This window comes from Anomaloglossus baeobatrachus, chromosome 8 (genome assembly GCF_048569485.1).
Source record: "Anomaloglossus baeobatrachus isolate aAnoBae1 chromosome 8, aAnoBae1.hap1, whole genome shotgun sequence".
NCBI classification, from domain to species: domain Eukaryota; kingdom Metazoa; phylum Chordata; class Amphibia; order Anura; family Aromobatidae; genus Anomaloglossus; species Anomaloglossus baeobatrachus.
The window spans coordinates 42,200,197-42,220,056 of NC_134360.1; the positions used below are offsets into that span (position 1 = coordinate 42,200,197).

Genomic DNA, 19,860 nt, shown 5'->3' on the forward strand with positions numbered 1-19,860 from the left:
CAGGTGCTCGGTACTCGTAACTAGTGATGAGTGAGCACTACCATGCTCAGGTGCTCTGTACTCGTAACTAGTGATGAGCGGGCACTACCATGCTCAGGTGCTCGGTACTCGTAACTAGTGATGAGTGAGCACTACCATGCTCAGGTGCTCTGTACTCGTAACTAGTGATGAGCGGGCACTACCATGCTCAGGTGCTCGGTACTCGTAACTAGTGATGAGTGAGCACTACCATGCTCAGGTGCTCTGTACTCGTAACTAGTGATGAGCGGGCACTACCATGCTCAGGTGCTCGGTACTCGTAACTAGTGATGAGTGAGCACTACCATGCTCAGGTGCTCTGTACTCGTAACTAGTGATGAGCGGGCACTACCATGCTCGGGTGCTCTGTACTCGTAACTAGTGATGAGCGGGCACTACCATGCTCAGGTGCTCTGTACTCGTAACTAGTGATGAGCAGGCACTACCATGCTCGGGTGCTCTGTACTCGTAACTAGTGATGAGTGAGCACTACCATGCTCAGGTGCTCAGTACTCGTAACTAGTGATGAGCGGGCACTACCATGCTCAGGTGCTCAGTACTCGTAACTAGTGATGAGCGGGCACTACCATGCTCAGGTGCTTTGTACTCGTAACTAGTGATGAGTGAGCACTACCATGCTCAGGTGCTCAGTACATGTAACTAGTGATGAGCGGGCACTACCATGCTCGGGTGTTCAGTACTCGTAACTAGTGATGAGCGGGCAGTACCATGCTCAGGTGCTCAGTACTCGTAACTAGTGATGAGCGGGAACTACCATGCTCGGGTGTTCAGTACTCGTAACTAGTGATGAGCGGGCACTACCATGCTCAGGTGCTCAGTACTCCTCGGAACTAGTGATGAGCAAGCACTTTGATCAGAAGGATGACAAAGATGGCCGAAAGAGGAAGCTCCTGTACCGGAGAACAGAGACACCCATCTGACCAGTCCGCACCGCCCCTTAGGGGAGTATTATAAAGTGTTTATGTTCTACACAGCGGCCTGGGCTCTTATATACAGTATGTTAGAATGCTGTATATAAGAGCCCACTGATGGTGGCCGCAGCTTATAGTTGCCAAATATAGTGACAGGTTCCCTTTAATGGCACCAACTCAAGTGAATTGATGCCTATATATTACATTGTTGTACGGAGTCATCCAGAGAGAAAACTATTCCTTACCGCGGATAATAGAAGGGTGCGGGGTTCAGAGCAGGGGTCCCCTATAAAAAGGTGCCCAGAAACCCCATCAGGCCATGTAGATCGGGGGTTTTCCCGCTAGGATATTCCCTTTACAATGTGTATAGTGGTAATCATAATCGTGGCTTTCCAGCAAAAATAAGACAATTCTGACTTTGTTCTGGAGAAAACATGTCTGCGTCGTGAGCGGCTCCACACCATGGATTATGTGACGGTGACAAGAAAATGGAAGCGTTAAGTACAGGGAAGGCGCAGAGCGTAATTACACGCTACACCTTTAACAATCGCGAGAGCGCTGCTGGGGCGAAACGCGTGTCACAAGAATCATAAGCATCTATAATAACTATCATATAGATTCTCCTCGCAGATAAAGTGGCGCTCTAATATTTATCTCCATCTATGGCACAACTACAACCCCCAGCATGCTTATCTGAAAGGGAACATGAATGAGACAGACCTCAAAAATGAGAACTTTAATCATTTCAATATGGGAGGGGGGGGGGGGACGACACACACTTGCAAGAAATATAAAGCCGTATCAAGTGGTGAGAGGAGCACAGCAGATGAGAAGACAGGAGGAGTCCCTGCAGGACAGTCTAAGGAGTCCAGGGGGCGGTGCCAATATCTAGAGTATCAGTTTAAAGGGGGTAAGTGGGGGGAAAAAAAGTCTTAATTGCATCCAGTAATTGAGTGTAAGATTAAAAATCCAAGACTACTTTCTTCCAGAAATAGCACTCCTCATCTGTGGTACTGCAGCTCATCCATGTATTAAGTAAATGGGACTAAACTGCAATATCAGACTCAGCCTGAGGACATAGGTGGTGCTGTTTTGTTCTTTTTTTTGGGGAGGGGAAGGGGGGGATGGAGAAAAAAAAAAAAAAAAGTTGTGCTTTTGGCGACATTTTCCAAGACCCGTAGTGTTCTCATTTTTCGGGATCTGGGCTATGTGAGGGCATTTTTTTGTGCTTAGTGGACTTGTTAATTATACAGTTTCGGGAATAGAGGTGATGTTTTATTGTAATGTTGCGGGGATCAAAAAAACAAAAAAAAAAATGGAATGCTGGCGATTTTTTTTTTTCCACATTACGCCCTCTACTGATGAGATGATATTATTATTATTATTATTATTATTATTATTATTATTATTATTATTATTATTAATAATAATAAATATATATATCTATATGGCATTTCTGAAAGTGGCAATACCAAAAGATGTATTTTTTTTTTCTTTTTTTAATTGGGCTATTCTGCAATGGGGGCAAAAAGGGGTGATTTGAACAAGAAGTGTAAAAAAAAAATTACATATTTTTAAATTGATTTTACTAGTCCCTTTAGAGGACTTAAGCTGACATTGTCTGATCGCTTCTGCTGTTCAAGGCTCAGCCGGGGTTCACAGGAACTACGTCATGAAAACTCATCGTCGCCCAATAATCGAGTCATGGGGACTCCGATGGCAGTCGGGGAATATCGCGCTCCCCGCCAGAGCTAGTTAAATCCTGCTGCCAGAGATTGACAGCGTAATTTAACGAGATAGAGAGATAGAGAGAGAGAGCCGGGCAAAGACAGACAGACACACAGACTGTGAGAGAGATAGAGGAACAGTTACTATCCTGGGCAACCCCAGTTATTACAATTATATATATATATATATATATATATATATATATATATATATATATATATATATATATATATATATATATATATATATATATATATATATATATATATATATACATACATACATACACATACATATACACATACTAAAGAAATTCACACTGTCGCATGTGCAATCACGAAATTTTGCACTCCATTTGACTCGGGGTACTTCATAGACTAGGTTTTAAAGGGGAAACTTTAACCCCGCGCTTTAGTTATTCGCCAAAAAATATGCTTCTATTAAAGTCAATGAAGCTGGGAGCCACAATACAACCAGAACGTCCAAAGAATGTTTGTGTGTGACGAGAGACCGAGAGACAGACAGACCGAGAGACAGACAGACCGAGAGACAGACAGACCGAGAGACAGACAGACCGAGAGACAGACAGACCGAGAGACAGACAGACCGAGAGACAGACAGACCGAGACAGAGAGAGAGACAGTTACTATCCCAGGCAGCGCCGGGTACTACAGCTAGTACTGTATATAATGAAGCATCATCAGAGGGGCTGCCACCCAGAGTCGAAATAGCATTGGGATGATGGGAAAGTGAACGCTAGATAATGGTGTCCATATTGGTTATACTGTAATCCAGAATGCCTAACAGCAGGTAAATCACTATTAAGTAAGACGTCTCAATCCCAACACACTGGTAACACTCAGCCCCCAGGATAAAAACATTCTGTTCCTGAATAGCCAGCCAATCTGTTATATTTAGAAGCCATCGGGGTCAAGAGGATCCAATAATAGCTGCGGCAGACTGGACGCTGGCAGAGTAAAGCACGGCGAGACGGGACTCACTATACAAGGAAAAGTTCTGACACTAAGAAAATGGGTTTCATTTTTCCCATCACTTTCAATAACTATTTGCTGTAGGGAAAACGCCGCTTTGTTACAATGTATCAGTGCAGACAATCCTATGAGAGAAAATGCTGAGTGCCTTTACCAACCATGATAAAGCAGTGTAGGTTCCCATTCACAGACCACAAGCAGAGATCTTGAAACAGTTTGTGTAGGTCACAGTTCAGATTAATATAGAGGGGAATCTCACCCGGAGCTCGGATGGCAGGGCGCAGTCAGCGAGCATGGCCAGATCCTCGTGCAGCCGGTCATTCCCAGAGGGCTCGATGGTCAGGACTTTCACACATGTTCCAGGCTTGGAAGAAACTGATGAGATGGAAGAAGATTTATCATTACAGCCACATTCTGCATGGATCGCTCCATCCCTATACACAATCAAATGGTGACCCCCAACAGTCAAAGTGTTACCAGACAATGCATCTTCACATTATAAGACGGAAGACCCCTTTAAGAGATCCCCCGACCTCCTACACAGTGAGGAGCCATCTCTCCACCTACCAAATTCGTAAACTTTCTTGCACTTCTCCTCCAGTTCTTCGATGAGATCCTGCAGCCGGCATTGCTTGGCCAGTCTCTTACAATCCTCCACGTGTTCCACATCGATGTCCATCCGACCTGGGGAGGGGGACAAACGGCGCTAAAGTCAGTCAATAGAAGCTACTGGAAAGTATTCACTATACAACCCTCAATGGGCAGAATGTAGAGGTCAGACTTGTTTTTAACTATTGAATCAGACAGAAAAGGGCAAGATGTACGACCAATTTTACCATATTATTGTGACTGCACCCAGTATACATAAGCACAACCAAAGAGAGACAAGGGCTGAGCAGTCATGGGTCAAACCAGGCACCACCAAATCAATAATCAATACAACAACTTTTGCAAAAATATACTAAATATTTATTTAAATAGAGTGCATAGCAAAAGACTAAAGTAGTATCACTGATGAAGAACACGGGTCCACAGACCATATGGGGAGTACAAGTGCACCTGTGTCATCGGAGGACTCCTCAAAGTAACGGCCCCCCGAAGAAGTCATCGAAACGTGCGCGTCGGGGCACGTTTTCCTCGGTCTCCACGGCTACCTATGGGTGAGTGTTAGATGGGAGTGCTTCCATTTACCATTTTTACTCCTTATCTGGCTGTCCTTATATGGATTTGGCTCCTCTAAGTAATGGCAACTATTAATCAAATGAGTGCCTGTCATCCTGGACATATACTGTAATGCCCCTTTATTGTGCATGTGTCTTGTTACTGTATGATGGGCAACTATTGTCCTTGTATAATTACTTTGAGGAGTCCTCCGATGACACAGGTGCACTTGTACTCCCCATATGGTCTGTGGACCCGTGTTCTTCATCAGTGATACTACTTTAGTCTGATCAGTGTTCTTGATTAATCTTTGTAACGTTTATCTAATGTCACTTCTTTTGCTATGCACTCTATTTAAATAAATATTTAGTATATTTTTGCAAAAGTTGTTGTATTGATTATTGATTTGGTGGTCCCTGGTTTGACCCATGACTGCTCAGCCCTTGTCTCTCTTTGGTTGTTTTTAATTATTGTCAAGCCTAGATGCAATTGTAGCAAACCCTCAGCTGTTACTATGCTCAGTGTTTATCACACAGAATGACATTTTGCACGTCTGCATTTTTTCTTGGCTCACTCACCTTTATACAAATACTGAAGTATGGAGCCAAAGGCAGCTGGATTGATCTGCAGAGACAGAACTGATAGTATAACTAACAAGGCAAAAATCTGTCACAGATCCCCCACCCATCATGTGACATTTATATTACTGGGGTGCCCCATGTCACCAGGACCCCCTAGAGCTGCGCTCCCCATGGACCTTGCAGCAGCTTCAGTAGAAAGTATCGGGTGACATCTAGTGGCTACAGTGAGGTACTACACTCACTAGTGAAATCTCCAAATTATGTTTGTTTTTTTTAACCCTTTCACTCCCAAGACTGTTTTCACGTTTCTCACCAGGCCAATTTTTCCTCAATTCTGATTATGTGCAAATAGCTCTGGAACACTGCAATATATTCCAGTGATTTGGAATCTGTTTTCCTGAAATGTTGTACTTCATGTGTTAGTGGTAGACTTTTGTTAATATTATTTGAGAGTTTATGAAAAGATTGTAAATGACAAAAAAAAAATTAAATAAAAAAAAAAATCTATCTAAAATGTATTTGTATTTTTTTTGTCAATCACGATATTTTCATAAATTTCATTTTTAATATATATAAAATAGTAAAAATAATATATATTTTAATATATTGTATGTTTTATATTATCTTTATTATTATATTATTAATACAAATATACAATTATTTTTAATTATATATTTAAAAAAATCGTAATATATTTTATTTTAAATTATTATTAATATGAAAAATACATAGTATGTTAAATCATTATTAATAATTTATATTTTAATATATATATATAATATATTATTATATTTTAATATAAATCTATTATAATTATTAATAATAAATGAACATTTTGCAATTTGAAAACTCAGATTTTTTTATTACCTTAAATCAGATAGTTATTCTACACAAAACTGTTAACAACCAACATTAGCCACATTTCTGCTTTACACCAGCACCATTCAACAGTTTTTTTTTTAGGTGAAGCGTTAGAAGGGATAAAAGTTTACCAGCAATTTTTCCCCAACATATTTTTACAAAATCAATTTTTTTTAGTAACCTCATTACAATTGATGAGACTTTGAGGGGTGTATGAAACAGAAAATACCCAAAAGTGACACCATTCTAAGATCTGCACCCCTCAAAGTTCTCAAAACTACATTCAAAAAGCTTATTAACCCTTCAGGTGCTTCACAGCAATGTGGAAGTAAAACATGAACATTTTAATTTTTCCCACAAAAATACGTAATTACTTACCGGTAATGTGTTTTTTCTGAACCCATGACGGCACCACGAGGATGTAAGGGTGCCGTCATGGGTGCTGGAAAAATATTACTTTAGCCCCAAGTTTTGCATTTTCACAAAGGTCTCATGAGAAAATACACTGCACAATTTGTTGTGCAAATTCTCCCGATTACACAAGTAAACCATATAAAGGTTTGAATCTACTGTGTGGGCGCACGGCAGGGCTCAGAAGGAAAGGAGTGCAAAATTGTCTGGAGTCGATACATGCCATGTTGCGTTTGCAGAACCCCTGAGGTGCAAAAATAGTGGAAACCCCCCCCACGTGACCCCGTTTTGGAAAATGGACCCCTCAGGGACTGTAGATGTTTGGTGAATACCTTGATACCTCGAGCTGCGTCTCAGAATTTGTTTTGTTAGATTTGTTTGAAAAAAGCATGTCATATTGGCAGAGCCCCTGAGGTGCCAGAGGAGCGGAAACGCCCCACAAGTGACCCAATTTTAAAAACAGCAACCCTCAATGAATTTATCTAGGGGAGCAGCGAGAATATCGACACCACAGATGGGTCACAGAATTTTAAATCATTGGGTGGTGAATGAAAAATAATTACATTTTAAAAAACATTTTGTTTTATCCCCAAATTTTACATTTTCACATAGGAATAAAAATGGCATCAAAATTTGACACACAATTTCTACTGAACAAGGCAATACCCCACATGTGACTGAACCCTACTGTTTGGCTGCACCGCAGGATTCAGGAGGGAAGGAGCGCCATTTCACCTTTGGAGTACAGGTTTTCTAGAATAGTTTGTGGGCTCCATTTACACAACCCGAATGTCAAAACAGCAGAGTCCAACTGTTATTCAACTTTTATTACTTCGATCAATGGTGTAATGCATTGCAATTAATTACTCCTGTCAGTGTGACACTGACAAAAACGCCTGATAGACCATGCTCCTGGCATGGTCTAACAGTTCACTGTTGCTGGCATACCCAGAGGTCATTATTTGACTTTGGAATGCCATAGCAATTATGATTGGCAACCCACAACTATGTCACGGTGATGCTGATTGGGTGGGAGAGGGAGCGCACCCACTTTTTTGTGCCTCCTAAATGTTGAGATCGCAGAATTTAGGTGGTTAAACAGCCAGTGGTGGCGCAGGCACCATGCTTGGCTGTGACAGCCGGAGCTCGGCTACTTACATCGGGTGTGCACAGTCTATGTGCCCGCATGATCGCCATGGTGTACCAATATGTCAAATGTGCCCGACCATGATGCATAGGTATGGCAAATGTTTTGAAATACTTAAGCGTCCATCATATTTTCTTTCCCCCCCATTAACACCATCATACCAGCGGATGCTTCAGAGCAATTATTTTTTTCCCCTTCCACTTGGTCTCAAACATTTCAGCAAAGTAGGGGCTGCGAGCGCTGAGGATACAGCGATGGGCACAGAACGACTCCCCATGGACGAGAAACATGGTGTCACTATAGCAGCCTTGCTCCAAGAGTCTGTCGAGACAGAAAATGAAAAATTATGGAAACCGTACTGCAGCACTATGGCATCAAGAAAAAGATATTCAGCTTTACAATTAATTTAAAGGGATTGTCCATGATTATAAAAAACTGGCTGCTTTCACAACTGTCACAGAAACAGCGCCACCTTTGTCATAGGTTGTATCTGGTATTACAGCTCAGGTTCATTGAAGTGAATGGGGCCAAGATGCAGTACCACTCATAGCCTGGAGATATGGGTGACGCTGTTTATGGAAGAAAACAACAAAGTTTCTCTATCCTTTCAATCTCTTCAAAGAGTTTACGAACTACAGAACATTTTGTGACAACAAAAAATAATTTCTGTTGAGGAAAAAAAAAAAAAAATGCTAAACTGAAAAATGTCAGCAGTGGAAAGGGTTAAAGAAGGTAACAGGGGAACTCTTGCACTTTTTGGCCGTCACCTTTGCAGGAAGTCATCGTAGAAGTCTCTTTGCATGCACTTGGCGGTGATCTGCTTGTAGTCTTTCAGCAGCCGGCGGATGGCATCGCTCAGGGCTCCGTACAGGCAGCGCTCGCCATCAAACGTGTTCACCGCACACTTAGCTCCTGACGGACAGATTGAAGAAGACTGAAATTCATTACAATTTAATATGTACGGGCCAATAAAACCCTACCGGAATGCTGAGCGATTGTATGTATCAGTTTGGCGGGTCGGAGTCCCACTTTAGAATACACAGCCATAATACATTCTAAAATTACGCCTGCAGCCACCACTAGGGGGAGCTCCTCCGGGTGCAGGACACAGAACAAAGGACTCACCATTGGCTAAAAGATACCGGACAAGTTCTTCATGTCCACAAAGACAGGCATAGTACCTAGGAGAGAATGACACATGTCACTGACATCTCTCTTAAAGGGGCGGCGCGTTGTGTCCAGAAGACAACCCCTTTAATAACACAATGGGTCAAGACTCTGGATTGGGAACCCTCCCCATCAGAATGAGGATCCACAACAGAAAGACATAAAAATCCGGTCACAAGCCATTTAGTAGAACAAAAAAAGCTATATCTGCTTGCTGCAAATGAATGGAAACATCAATGTTAACAAACCTATATGGACCTGAAACTCCTCATAGCTGGAGGTTTGTTACATTTGATTCCAGCCAGATACATGTTCCCTGCGCTGATACATTGTAACAAACACTCAAGACCGGAATAAGATCTCTGCAGTTGCTGTGTTCGGGTCGTCTGGACTGGATACAATTGTGACAAACCCTCAGCTACAAGAGGAGTTCGCTCCACAGATATTTTCAAACTTGAGTGTCAACAATAATGGGTATTCAACAACCAGCAAGATTTGTTACAAGTGAATCAGTTTAGACAGCAAAAAATCCAGACTGATACATTGTAACAAACCTCCAGCTGTGAGAATTGTATGTCTGATCTGAACATAGACCAGAATGTGATCATTCACTGACAGCAAGCGGAGATCTGCGAACTAACAACTGCGCATTTGTGACGTCATGGACTCTGTCAGTGCCTAGCATGGGTTCAATTTCTTAAAATTCAGCCAGACATGATGATAGTTTGTTTATAAACGGGGGATAAGCCCCTCATTGTTCCTACAAGACTCTTAGGAGTCTAGTGTTAGGCTGGAATCACACTTGCGACTGTAAAATCGGTCCGATTCTCAGGCTAGAAAGTAGCATGGGCTCTGTCCGAGTGTTGATCCGTGTGCAATGCAACTGAAATGCGATTCTGTGATTTTTCGCATGATTGTAGTCTGTGTGCAATGCGTGTGGGATCCGTGTTTGATGCGTACGTTATCAGTTTTTATTCTCAGCAGCTATGTCATCTGCCATTCAGCTCTGCTACATGCCCGCTGACAGCAGACACAGACAGCCATGTAGCAGAGCTGAATGGCCGCTGACAGCAGACACAGACAGAGCCGCACGATCAGAATGAACTCAGATGAACTTCACCCGACTTCATTGTGATCCCGCGGCTCTGTGTGTGTCGTGGCCTGATTTTCGGTCACCGGTGAAGGACTCAGCGGTGACCGCAAATCCCCTGAGTGACAGAAGTGATCTGCGTGATCAGCAGTGCCGTCACTGAGGTTACCCGCGGCCACAGCTGCAGTCCTCCACCTGAGATCTGTGGCCGCGGGTCACCTGAGTGACGTCATCGCTGATTGCAGTTGCTGCGGGGAGCTCACAGAGAGCGGTCGTAGTCTGTGGCCGCTCCGGTCAGCTTCATGTAGCATGTTACGGGGGGACCGGCAGATTAGGACCAGGGGGTAGATATCCTAATCGCCAGTCGGGGCCCACCGTGCTCCAGATGACAATGGAGCTGCTGGCACCTGAGGGTTAGGCGGAGACTATAGAGCTGGATGGCTCTGAGATAACCCAGGAACTCTGGGAACCGGTCACGTGTGTTGGGACACGTCAGACCGGACGACAACCCGATTAGCGTTTTGGTGCACCTAGCGCTACACCAACCACGTGTGCAGGAAACACGTCAGGCCGGGTGGTAACCAGGTAGCGTTGACCAGAAGACCGCCACGAAAGCGCCCTGTCGGCCACGTGTGTAGGACACGTCAGGCCGAGCGGTCCTCCGATTAGCGTTTCTGGCCACCTCTCGACTGGCCACGTGTGTGTAGGACACGTCAGGCCAGATGGGTACACCAGTAGCGCTGACCGGGAAGCCGAGGAAAATAAGGAACACCCTGTTAACTCCACAGGGGTCCTGGAGTACGCTGTCCGTGCGCGTAGGGAGCACAACCGGACAGGTGGCACAGCAGGTGCGTTGTCCGTGTGCGTAGGGGGCACAATCGGACAGGTGGCACAGCAGGTGCGTTGTCCGTGTGCGTAGGGGGCACAATCGGACAGGAAGCACAGCAGCTGCAGCCCAGTTAACGCCACTGGGCTGCTATAGCAAGACTGGAACGGCAGGAGGGAAGCACGGCGCCTGACCCTGATGTGCCGAGCCACGAATCTTGGCGTGACAGGCACCGTTCGCCTAACCCTACCTACCGCTTCCCAACATAGGCTTATGCCGCAATGAGGCTCTAACATGGAGGTGTGCTCTGACTGAGCAAAAGTGAAGACTGCGCACCTCCATGTTGTCTCCAGCCCCTTTTATAACCTGGGTCCGCCCCAAACCCAGGGTGGAACCACCAAGGTCCAATAGCAGAGTGCCATGTCATCAGTGACGTCACATGCGACCTATCCGGAACCGCCACGTCATTGATGACCTCATGGCAGCCACGCCCCAAACACTTCACCAGTCATCGTCTGACGACCAATACTGAGGTGCCAGATCATAGGGGCGGGCCTCTGTGAGCCAGTCCGGAGTTGCCACGTCATCAGGACACCTGACACCCTCTGCCCTATCAGGACCTGCCACCTCACGGACATGCTCAGTGAGGTCCTTACCGGACCTAGCCTCTGATGCACTAAGTGCCTGAGCATGCTCAGTAGCCTGAACTGAGGACTTAGTCTCAGACATAACACAAACAGGCTGAGCATGCTCACTAGGCAAAACACCGGGCTTAAACTCTGGCTGGGGTAAATCGGCGCACGCATGCGCACTAGCCGCCTCTCCACACTTAGACATGGTGGAAGGAACAGCCAACTGGACCACCCGAGGCACGGCCAAGAACGCCAGCCGGCGCCTGGGCGCAACAGGAACCGCAGCAGGCTGCTTGCGGCTATGGCGGCGCCGGTTCGTAACATAGCAGAGCTGAAAGCGTTGTGGGACCTCTGTGGATTACATCAGATCTGGAGGGGTATGTGGGGATTTTAATAAAGTGGTGAAAGAGGGTGGTTTTTTTTTGTCTCTTATTCCAAATAAAGGATTTTTTCGGGTGTATGTGTTTATTTTATTTACCTTACAGGTTAATCATGGAAGGTATCTCAGGGAGGCGCCTGCCATGATTAACCTAGGACTTAGTGGCAGCTATGGGCTGCTGCCATTAACTCCTTATTACCCAGATTGCCACCGCACCAGGGCAATTCGGGATGAGCCGGGTACAGTCCCGGGACTGTCGCATCTAATGGATGCGGCAATTCCGGGCGGCTGCTGGCTGATATGTTAGGGTGGGGGGGGGCTCCAGCCGTATGGCTTTACCTTGGCTGGTATCAAAATTGGGGGGGACCGCACATCGTTTTTTGTTTTTTTAACTATTTATTTTACTGCACGATATAGACCCGCCCACCGGCAGCTGTGATTGGTTGCAGTGAGACAACTGTTAGTCAGTGTGGGGGCGTGTCTGACTGCAACCAATCATAGGCGCCGGTGGGCGGGAGAATAAGGGAATACGAGATGGAATAATGAGCAGCCGGCATTTTCAGAAGCGGAAAAGCCGCCGGAGCTTTGTGACAGCTGTGCAGCGTCACGCCCATGATCGGTGAGTAAGAGAGGGGGAGAGAGGGGGTGAGATGGGGAGACCGACTGACAGAGAGAGAGATTGACAGACATCGACAGACCTCATTCATTTACAGGGTTCTCTGGTACATGCAATAAATGTATTTAGAAAAACTCATGTCACTAGGATGGTCGTGTGACATCTGTTTTTTTTCTCGCACCCATAGACTTGCATTGGAGTGACTCGCGCAAGAAACTCAAAATCACAGCATGCTGCGATTTTTTTCTCAGTCCGATTTGAGCTGAGAAAAAAAAAAAGCAGATCGGACCTGCCTCATTGCTTAACATTGGTTCGAGTGCAATGCGAGATTTTCTCTCACGGAAGGCGGAAGGACATGAACCCGTTACGTTAATAAAGTTATGCAACGTTAAAGTAAATACCTCCCGTTATGGGAAGACCTTCAGTAACCTTGTGTTTGTAAAAATGTTATTATAATTGTAAATGTTTCCCGTTTTTCCAGTTAAAAGAAAAATAAAGCGGAGTAGGTCGGGCAGCCCGCGGACGGTCTGCATTAAACCAAGGGGGAATGTGACGCCCTGGACCCCAGGGGTCACAGGTAACAACACCTACCACATTACACACACACCCCCCATCCCCTGTGAGGACACACCAGTCACCCGAAAGGGAGACCTGATGCCTCCCTCAGGGCTAGTAGGGCACACCAGGTGGGCGGAGTCAGGCGGAAAGGCACGCCCACCGAGGAGACTACTGTCCTGAGGCAGGAAATACAAACAGTGAAGTTTTAGTCAGAGAGTTGACAGGAGGTGTGAGTAGAAAAGCTGTCAGGGACCCGGGTTGGAGCCTGGGATCCCAGTAACATCAGGCAGGGAGACTGTGGTGGCCGCCTGCAGGAGTACCGGTGTACGACCGGCGGAACCGTAGGGACCGGGCCAGGGTTGGAGCCCGCCGGCCCTGAACCGGGGAGTCAACCGTTTACTGGAGCACCAGAAACTGGGTACTCAGACCCCATCCTAGCTTAGAAGCCACTGAGTGTAGGCAAATTAACTGATTGCAGTCTGGACCTCACGGGTTCATCCTCACCCAAAGTCCCGAAAGAAGGCAAAAGCCCACCGATACCGGTTGAGAGCCACCGCCAAGGGCCAAACATCCGACGGGCCAGCGCCTGCGGGCAACCGAGGGCTCCTCCAGCAGCTAAACGCCAGGGAGCGGGCTACCACTGTCCAGGCAGGGGAGCCGAAAACCACAACAAGAGGTGCAAGGGAAAGGGGCCACCATCAGCCTCACAAGGGACACAAGCAGCCGGCTGCGGGACCCGACCATACTCGAAGTTTGGTTTACCAGTGACTGAGTGTGAATTAATCGTGAGTACACCAGTGCCAACCGTGCACAACACCACACCGCAGTACGGCACCTTGCACCCCGACAACATCGTCGCCCGTCCCACCAGGCCCCGGGACACACCGCCCCTATTCATGGAGGGGCTAACATCCAGGCTGCGCCTTCAACACCGATCCCGGGAGCCCCCCCTTCACTCCAGCCGCAGCGGTGGTGCGTCCCATCACCACGACCCGTGGGTGGCGTCACGACCCGTACAACGACAACGCGGCCCCCGGCTGCGAACCTCGTCCCACACCACCACCCCACTGCCTCCCCTTAATAGAGCGACGTGGCCCCTGGTCCGGAGGCGCTCGTGCCACCGACAACCCGAGCCCGGACCTCAAGCGGCTCAGCCCGGTGAAGGGAGCGGCCGAGCCCCTCTCAGGGCGGTACATAATTGCCTTGGCAAGTGAAGGTCAGACACCCAGACAAATCAATTATGCGAACCTCCCATTGTATTGCTAGATGCAATGTAACTTAGCTGTCTCTCCCTCGTCTCTGCCAGAGACCATTACTACTAAGGAAATTTTGTATACGGCTTGAAATCTAGCCAATAAGAGCCTAGTCTTAGCCACCAATCATGAAGACCCCAATGGTCTGAATGGAGAGCTCAGGGGTATAAGAAGGAGGACTGTCCATTGCCCGGGTAGACTCTTGCTACATGATACCAATCTAGGTCCTGCGGATCTGATTGGCAAGCCATAACCGAACCTGGATTATAATACTACATGGACTTCAGCATCGAATGCAAGGATTCGGCTGAGATATCAAGGACTACCTAAGGAAGGAATCCAGCTTGGGACAATCCAGTCCTCTGACTACAGGCTTTGCGGACCTCAGCCAGCTTCCTAAATCTGGCGTTATTCCATTCTCGGTGGGTGCCGGCCGAAAGCGGGGTGCTGCTGGTTTGGAGTAAGTAGCCCTGGAAGCTCTGAGGCACGGACATTCTAATCCCTGGTGAGCCAGCGGAAGGGTGAGAAACTGTGGCCGGTTACATTCTGTGGTTATGCTGGTTATGTGTTATGTGCCATTAATTGTTTGGGGATCCAATAAAGTGTTAATATTGTGATTCCCTCACCCTGTGTTGTCTGAGTAATGTTCCGCCCACGGATAAGGAGGTCGTGCGTTCAGTTGGGATGAGCCCTGGGCCACGCTGTTTTTCTAAAGGCGGCCGGGCCAGCGGACGAGGCACCCACTGACCCCCGTGCCTCCACAGGAGAGCACCCACTGACCCCCGTGCCTCCACAGGAGAGCACCCACTGACCCCCGTGCCTCCACAGGAGAGCACCCACTGACCCCCGTGCCTCCACAGGAGAGCACCCACTGACCCCCGTGCCTCCACAGGAGAGCACCCACTGACCCCCGTGCCTCCACAGGAGAGCACCCACTGACCCCCGTGCCTCCACAGGAGAGCACCCACTGACCCCTGTGCCTCCACAGGAGAGCACCCACTGACCCCTGTGCCTCCACAGGAGAGCACCCACTGACCCCCGTGCCTCCACAGGAGAGCACCCACTGACCCCCGTGCCTCCACAGGAGAGCACCCACTGACCCCTGTGCCTCCACAGGAGAGCACCCACTGACCCCCGTGCCTCCACAGGAGAGCACCCACTGACCCCCGTGCCTCCACAGGAGAGCACCCACTGACCCCTGTGTCTCCACAGCTTTATTTATAGAAATCTGTATAGAATGTTTATTCCCATTGTTTATCCACAGGGGACAGCAGAACTCATAGGGGGGTCCCACACATCCACAATAGAGAAGGGGAGTTCCATGACTCTGGGGGGATTCCTGTCCGGCCGCACAGAGGATGAATGGGGAGGTGGCTCCTTCATTCATTCCGCAACTTGCATTGGCGGTCAAAAAGAGATGGAGGTCAGAAGACCCCCATTGTAGAGAAAGATTAGGGTCCGGCGCAGGTCAGACACTTATGATACATCCTGTAGGTTAACCATAAAGCCGAAGATTAAAGCCCACCACGAAGTGCAGAGATACGCCGCCCAGCAGATCCCCCGCAGGCCCGACACTTACAGCGGAGTACTGTCCCACTTGTCCCGAACGTTCAGTTCCACGTCTCTCTGCTCCACAAGGTATCTGCCGAAAAAAAACGAAGAAAGTAAGTAACCAAAACAATCCGCAGAGAAGGAGGTGGCACGAGCGCTGCAGAGAAGGCAGAAATCAAAGTGCAGCACAGGGAAAGGGAGAGATACACCAGCATCCCCCTAATGTCACACTCTGGAAGGGGCTCAGAGAGCAGAGGAAGAAGCCAGGGAGCACACAGCAGATCAACAATGTAGAGTGCACCAGCAGAATAGTGAGTGCAGCTCTGGAGTATAATACAGGATGTAACGCAGGATCAGTACAGGATAAGTAATGTAATGTATGTACACAGTGACTGCACCAGCAGAACAGTGAGCGCAGCTCTGGAGTATAATACAGGATGTAACTCAGGATCAGTACAGGATAAGTAATGTATGTACATAATGACTGCACCAGCAGAATAGTGAGTGCAGCTCTGGAGTATAATACAGGATGTAACTCAGGATCAGTACAGGATAAGTAATGTACACAGTGACTGCACCAGCAGAATAGTGAGTGCAGCTCTGGAGTATAATACAGGATGTAACTCAGGATCAGTACAGGATAAGTAATGTATGTACACAGTGACTGCACCAGCAGAATAGTGAGTGCAGCTCTGGAGTATAATACAGGATGTAACTCAGGATCAGTACAGAATAACTAATGTAATGTATGTACACAGTGACTGCACCAGCAGAATAGTGAGTGCAGCTCTGGAGTATAATGCAGGATGTAACTCAGGATCAGTACAGGATAAGTAATGTATGTACATAATGACTGCACCAGCAGAATAGTGAGTGCAGCTCTGGAGTATAATACAGGATGTAACTCAGGATCAGTACAGGATAAGTAATGGAATGTATGTACACAGTGCCTGCACCAGAAGAATAGTGAGTGCAGCTCTGGAGTATAATACAGGCTGTAACTCAGGATCAGTACAGGATAAGTGATGTATGTACACAGTGACTGCACCAGCAGAATAGTGAGTGCAGCTCTGGAGTATAATGCAGAATGTAACTCAGGATCAGTACAGGATAAGTAATGTAATGTATGTACACAGTGACTGCACCAGTAGAATAGTGAGTGCAGCTCTGGAGTATAATACAGGATGTAACTCAGGATCAGTACAGGATAAGTAATGTATGTACACAGTGACTGCACCAGCAGAATAGTGAGTGCAGCTCTGGAGTATAATACAGGATGTAACTCAGGATCAGTACAGAATAACTAATGTAATGTATGTACACAGTGACTGCACCAGTAGAATAGTGAGTGCAGCTCTGGAGTATAATACAGGATGTAACTCAGGATCAGTACAGGATAAGTGATGTATGTACACAGTGACTGCACCAGCAGAATAGTGAGTGCAGCTCTGGAGTATAATACAGGATGTAACTCAGGATCAGTACAGGATAAGTAATGTAATGTATGTACATAGTGACTGCTCCAGCAGAATAGTGAGCGCAGCTCTGGAGTATAATACAGGATGTAACTCAGGATCAGTACAGGATAAGTAATGTATGTACATAGTGACTGCACCAGCAGAATAGTGAGTGCAGCTCTGGAGTATAATACAGGAGGTAACTTAGGATAAGTAATGTAATGTATGTACACAGTGACTGCACCAGTAGAATAGTGAGTGCAGCTCTGGAGTATAATACAGGATGTAACTCAGGATCAGTACAGGATAAGTAATGTAATGTATGTACACAGTGACTGCACCAGTAGAATAGTGAGTGCAGCTCGGGAGTATAATACAGGATGTAACTCAGGATCAGTACAGGATAAGTAATGTAGACATACTGATAGGGAATTTAGATTGTAAGCCCCAATGGGGACAGTGTTCCTGATGTATGTAAAGCACTGCGGAATATGTTAGCACTATAGAAAAATAAAGATTTTTTTTTATTAATGTAATGTATGCATACAGTGACTGCACTAGCAGAATAGTGAGGGCAGCTCTGGAGTAGAATGCAGGATCAGTAATGTAATGTATGTACACAGCGACTGAATCAGCAGAATAGTGAGTGCAGCTCTGCAGTATAATACAGGATGTAACTCAGCATCCGTATAGAATATGTAATGTACAGTATATACACAGTGACTGCACCAGCAGAAGTGAGTGCAGCTCTGGAGTATAATACAGAATAAGTAATGTAATATGTACACGTACACAGCAACTGCACCAGCAAAGTAGTGAGTGCAGCTCTGGAGTATAATACAGGAGGTAACTTAGGATAAGTAATGTAATGTATGTACACAGTGACTGCACCAGTAGAATAGTGAGTGCAGCTCGGGAGTATAATACAGGATGTAACTCAGGATCAGTACAGGATAAGTAATGTAGACATACTGATAGGGAATTTAGATTGTAAGCCCCAATGGGGACAGTGTTCCTGATGTATGTAAAGCACTGCGGAATATGTTAGCACTATAGAAAAATAAAGATTTTTTTTTATTAATGTAATGTATGCATACAGTGACTGCACTAGCAGAATAGTGAGGGCAGCTCTGGAGTAGAATGCAGGATCAGTAATGTAATGTATGTACACAGCGACTGAATCAGCAGAATAGTGAGTGCAGCTCTGCAGTATAATACAGGATGTAACTCAGCATCCGTATAGAATATGTAATGTACAGTATATACACAGTGACTGCACCAGCAGAAGTGAGTGCAGCTCTGGAGTATAATACAGAATAAGTAATGTAATATGTACACGTACACAGCAACTGCACCAGCAAAGTAGTGAGTGCAGCTCTGGAGTATAATACAGGATGTAACTCAGGATCAGTACAGGATAAGTAATGTAATGTATGTACACAGTGACTGCACCAGCAGAATAGTGAGTGCAGCTCTGGAGTATAATACAGGATGTAACTCAGGATCAGTAATGTAATGTATGTACACAGTGACTGCACCAGCAGAATAGTGAGTGCAGCTCTGGAGTATAATACAGGATAAGTAATGTAATATATGTACACGTACACAGCAACTGCACCAGCAGAAAAGTGAGTGCAGCTCTGGAGGATGATACAGGATGTAACTCAGGATCAGTACAGGAACAGTAATGTAATGTATGTACACAGTGACTGCACCCGCAGAATAGTGAGTGCAGCTCTGGAGGATGATACAGGATGTAACTCAGGATCAGTACAGGAACAGTAATGTATGTACACAGTGACTACACCAGCAGAATAGAGAGTGCAGCTCTGGAGGATAATGCGGTATATGGAATGATCAGCGGAGTACTGAGGGTTTCCAGTGACTTATATGAACATAACCATGTAAATAACGTCCCCGTTATGTAACATTTTGTCGCTCTGAAGTCGCAGCATTGGAGCAATAGCCGTGAAGGCCCCGGGAGCTTATGTCTCCGTCCCCTGTGCCCCCGTCCCCGCTGTCACTCACTGCACTCTGAAGATGTCGCCCTTCCTGCAGCTGCTAAACAAGTCGCTGGTGTCCATTGGCCCGGGCCCGGCGCTGGGCGGAGCGAACGGCTCATTGACCCGGCGGGTACGGAGCGCAGAGACTAGAAGCACCGGGGAAACAGCTGCTGCGGCGGGAGGAGGCGGAGGCCGGAGGCCCAGGAACGGCGCGATCACAGCGGAGCCAAACAGCGGAGTGCCGCACTGACACAGTCACCGAGACCCCGCCCCTACGGATAACCACGCCTATGTAACAGAAACCACACCTACATTTCAAAGACTGCTCAAATAGCGGGACGTCCTGCTATAACCCCGCCCACACATCCCTCCCTCTGTCTACCCTGACACGCCCTCCAGCTGTTGACTTACATCGGGTGGGTGGAGCTATCTCAGCCCCGCCTCCTGTATAGGAAGTCTGCGGTGTAAACACGGGAACGTGTCCGCTCCTGACCTGC

At 46.7% G+C, this 19,860-nt stretch overlaps 1 protein-coding gene across 1 annotated transcript in view; it reads right to left on the minus strand.

The window, feature by feature from the left end:
* Nucleotides 1–19,641, minus strand: part of ABTB1 (ankyrin repeat and BTB domain containing 1) — a 29,707-nt gene extending 10,066 nt beyond the window's left edge. Inside the window, exons 1-8 of the mRNA XM_075321515.1 lie at nucleotides 19,389–19,641; nucleotides 15,932–15,994; nucleotides 8,957–9,012; nucleotides 8,599–8,743; nucleotides 7,993–8,152; nucleotides 5,410–5,455; nucleotides 4,238–4,354; nucleotides 3,930–4,045 (exon numbers count right to left, since the gene is read on the minus strand). Of these exons, the coding sequence (XP_075177630.1) occupies nucleotides 3,930–4,045; nucleotides 4,238–4,354; nucleotides 5,410–5,455; nucleotides 7,993–8,152; nucleotides 8,599–8,743; nucleotides 8,957–9,012; nucleotides 15,932–15,994; nucleotides 19,389–19,444 (759 nt within the window). The 5' untranslated portion in view covers nucleotides 19,445–19,641. The remainder of the gene's footprint in view (nucleotides 1–3,929; nucleotides 4,046–4,237; nucleotides 4,355–5,409; nucleotides 5,456–7,992; nucleotides 8,153–8,598; nucleotides 8,744–8,956; nucleotides 9,013–15,931; nucleotides 15,995–19,388) is intronic.
* Between the last annotated feature and the right edge of the window lie 219 nt (nucleotides 19,642–19,860).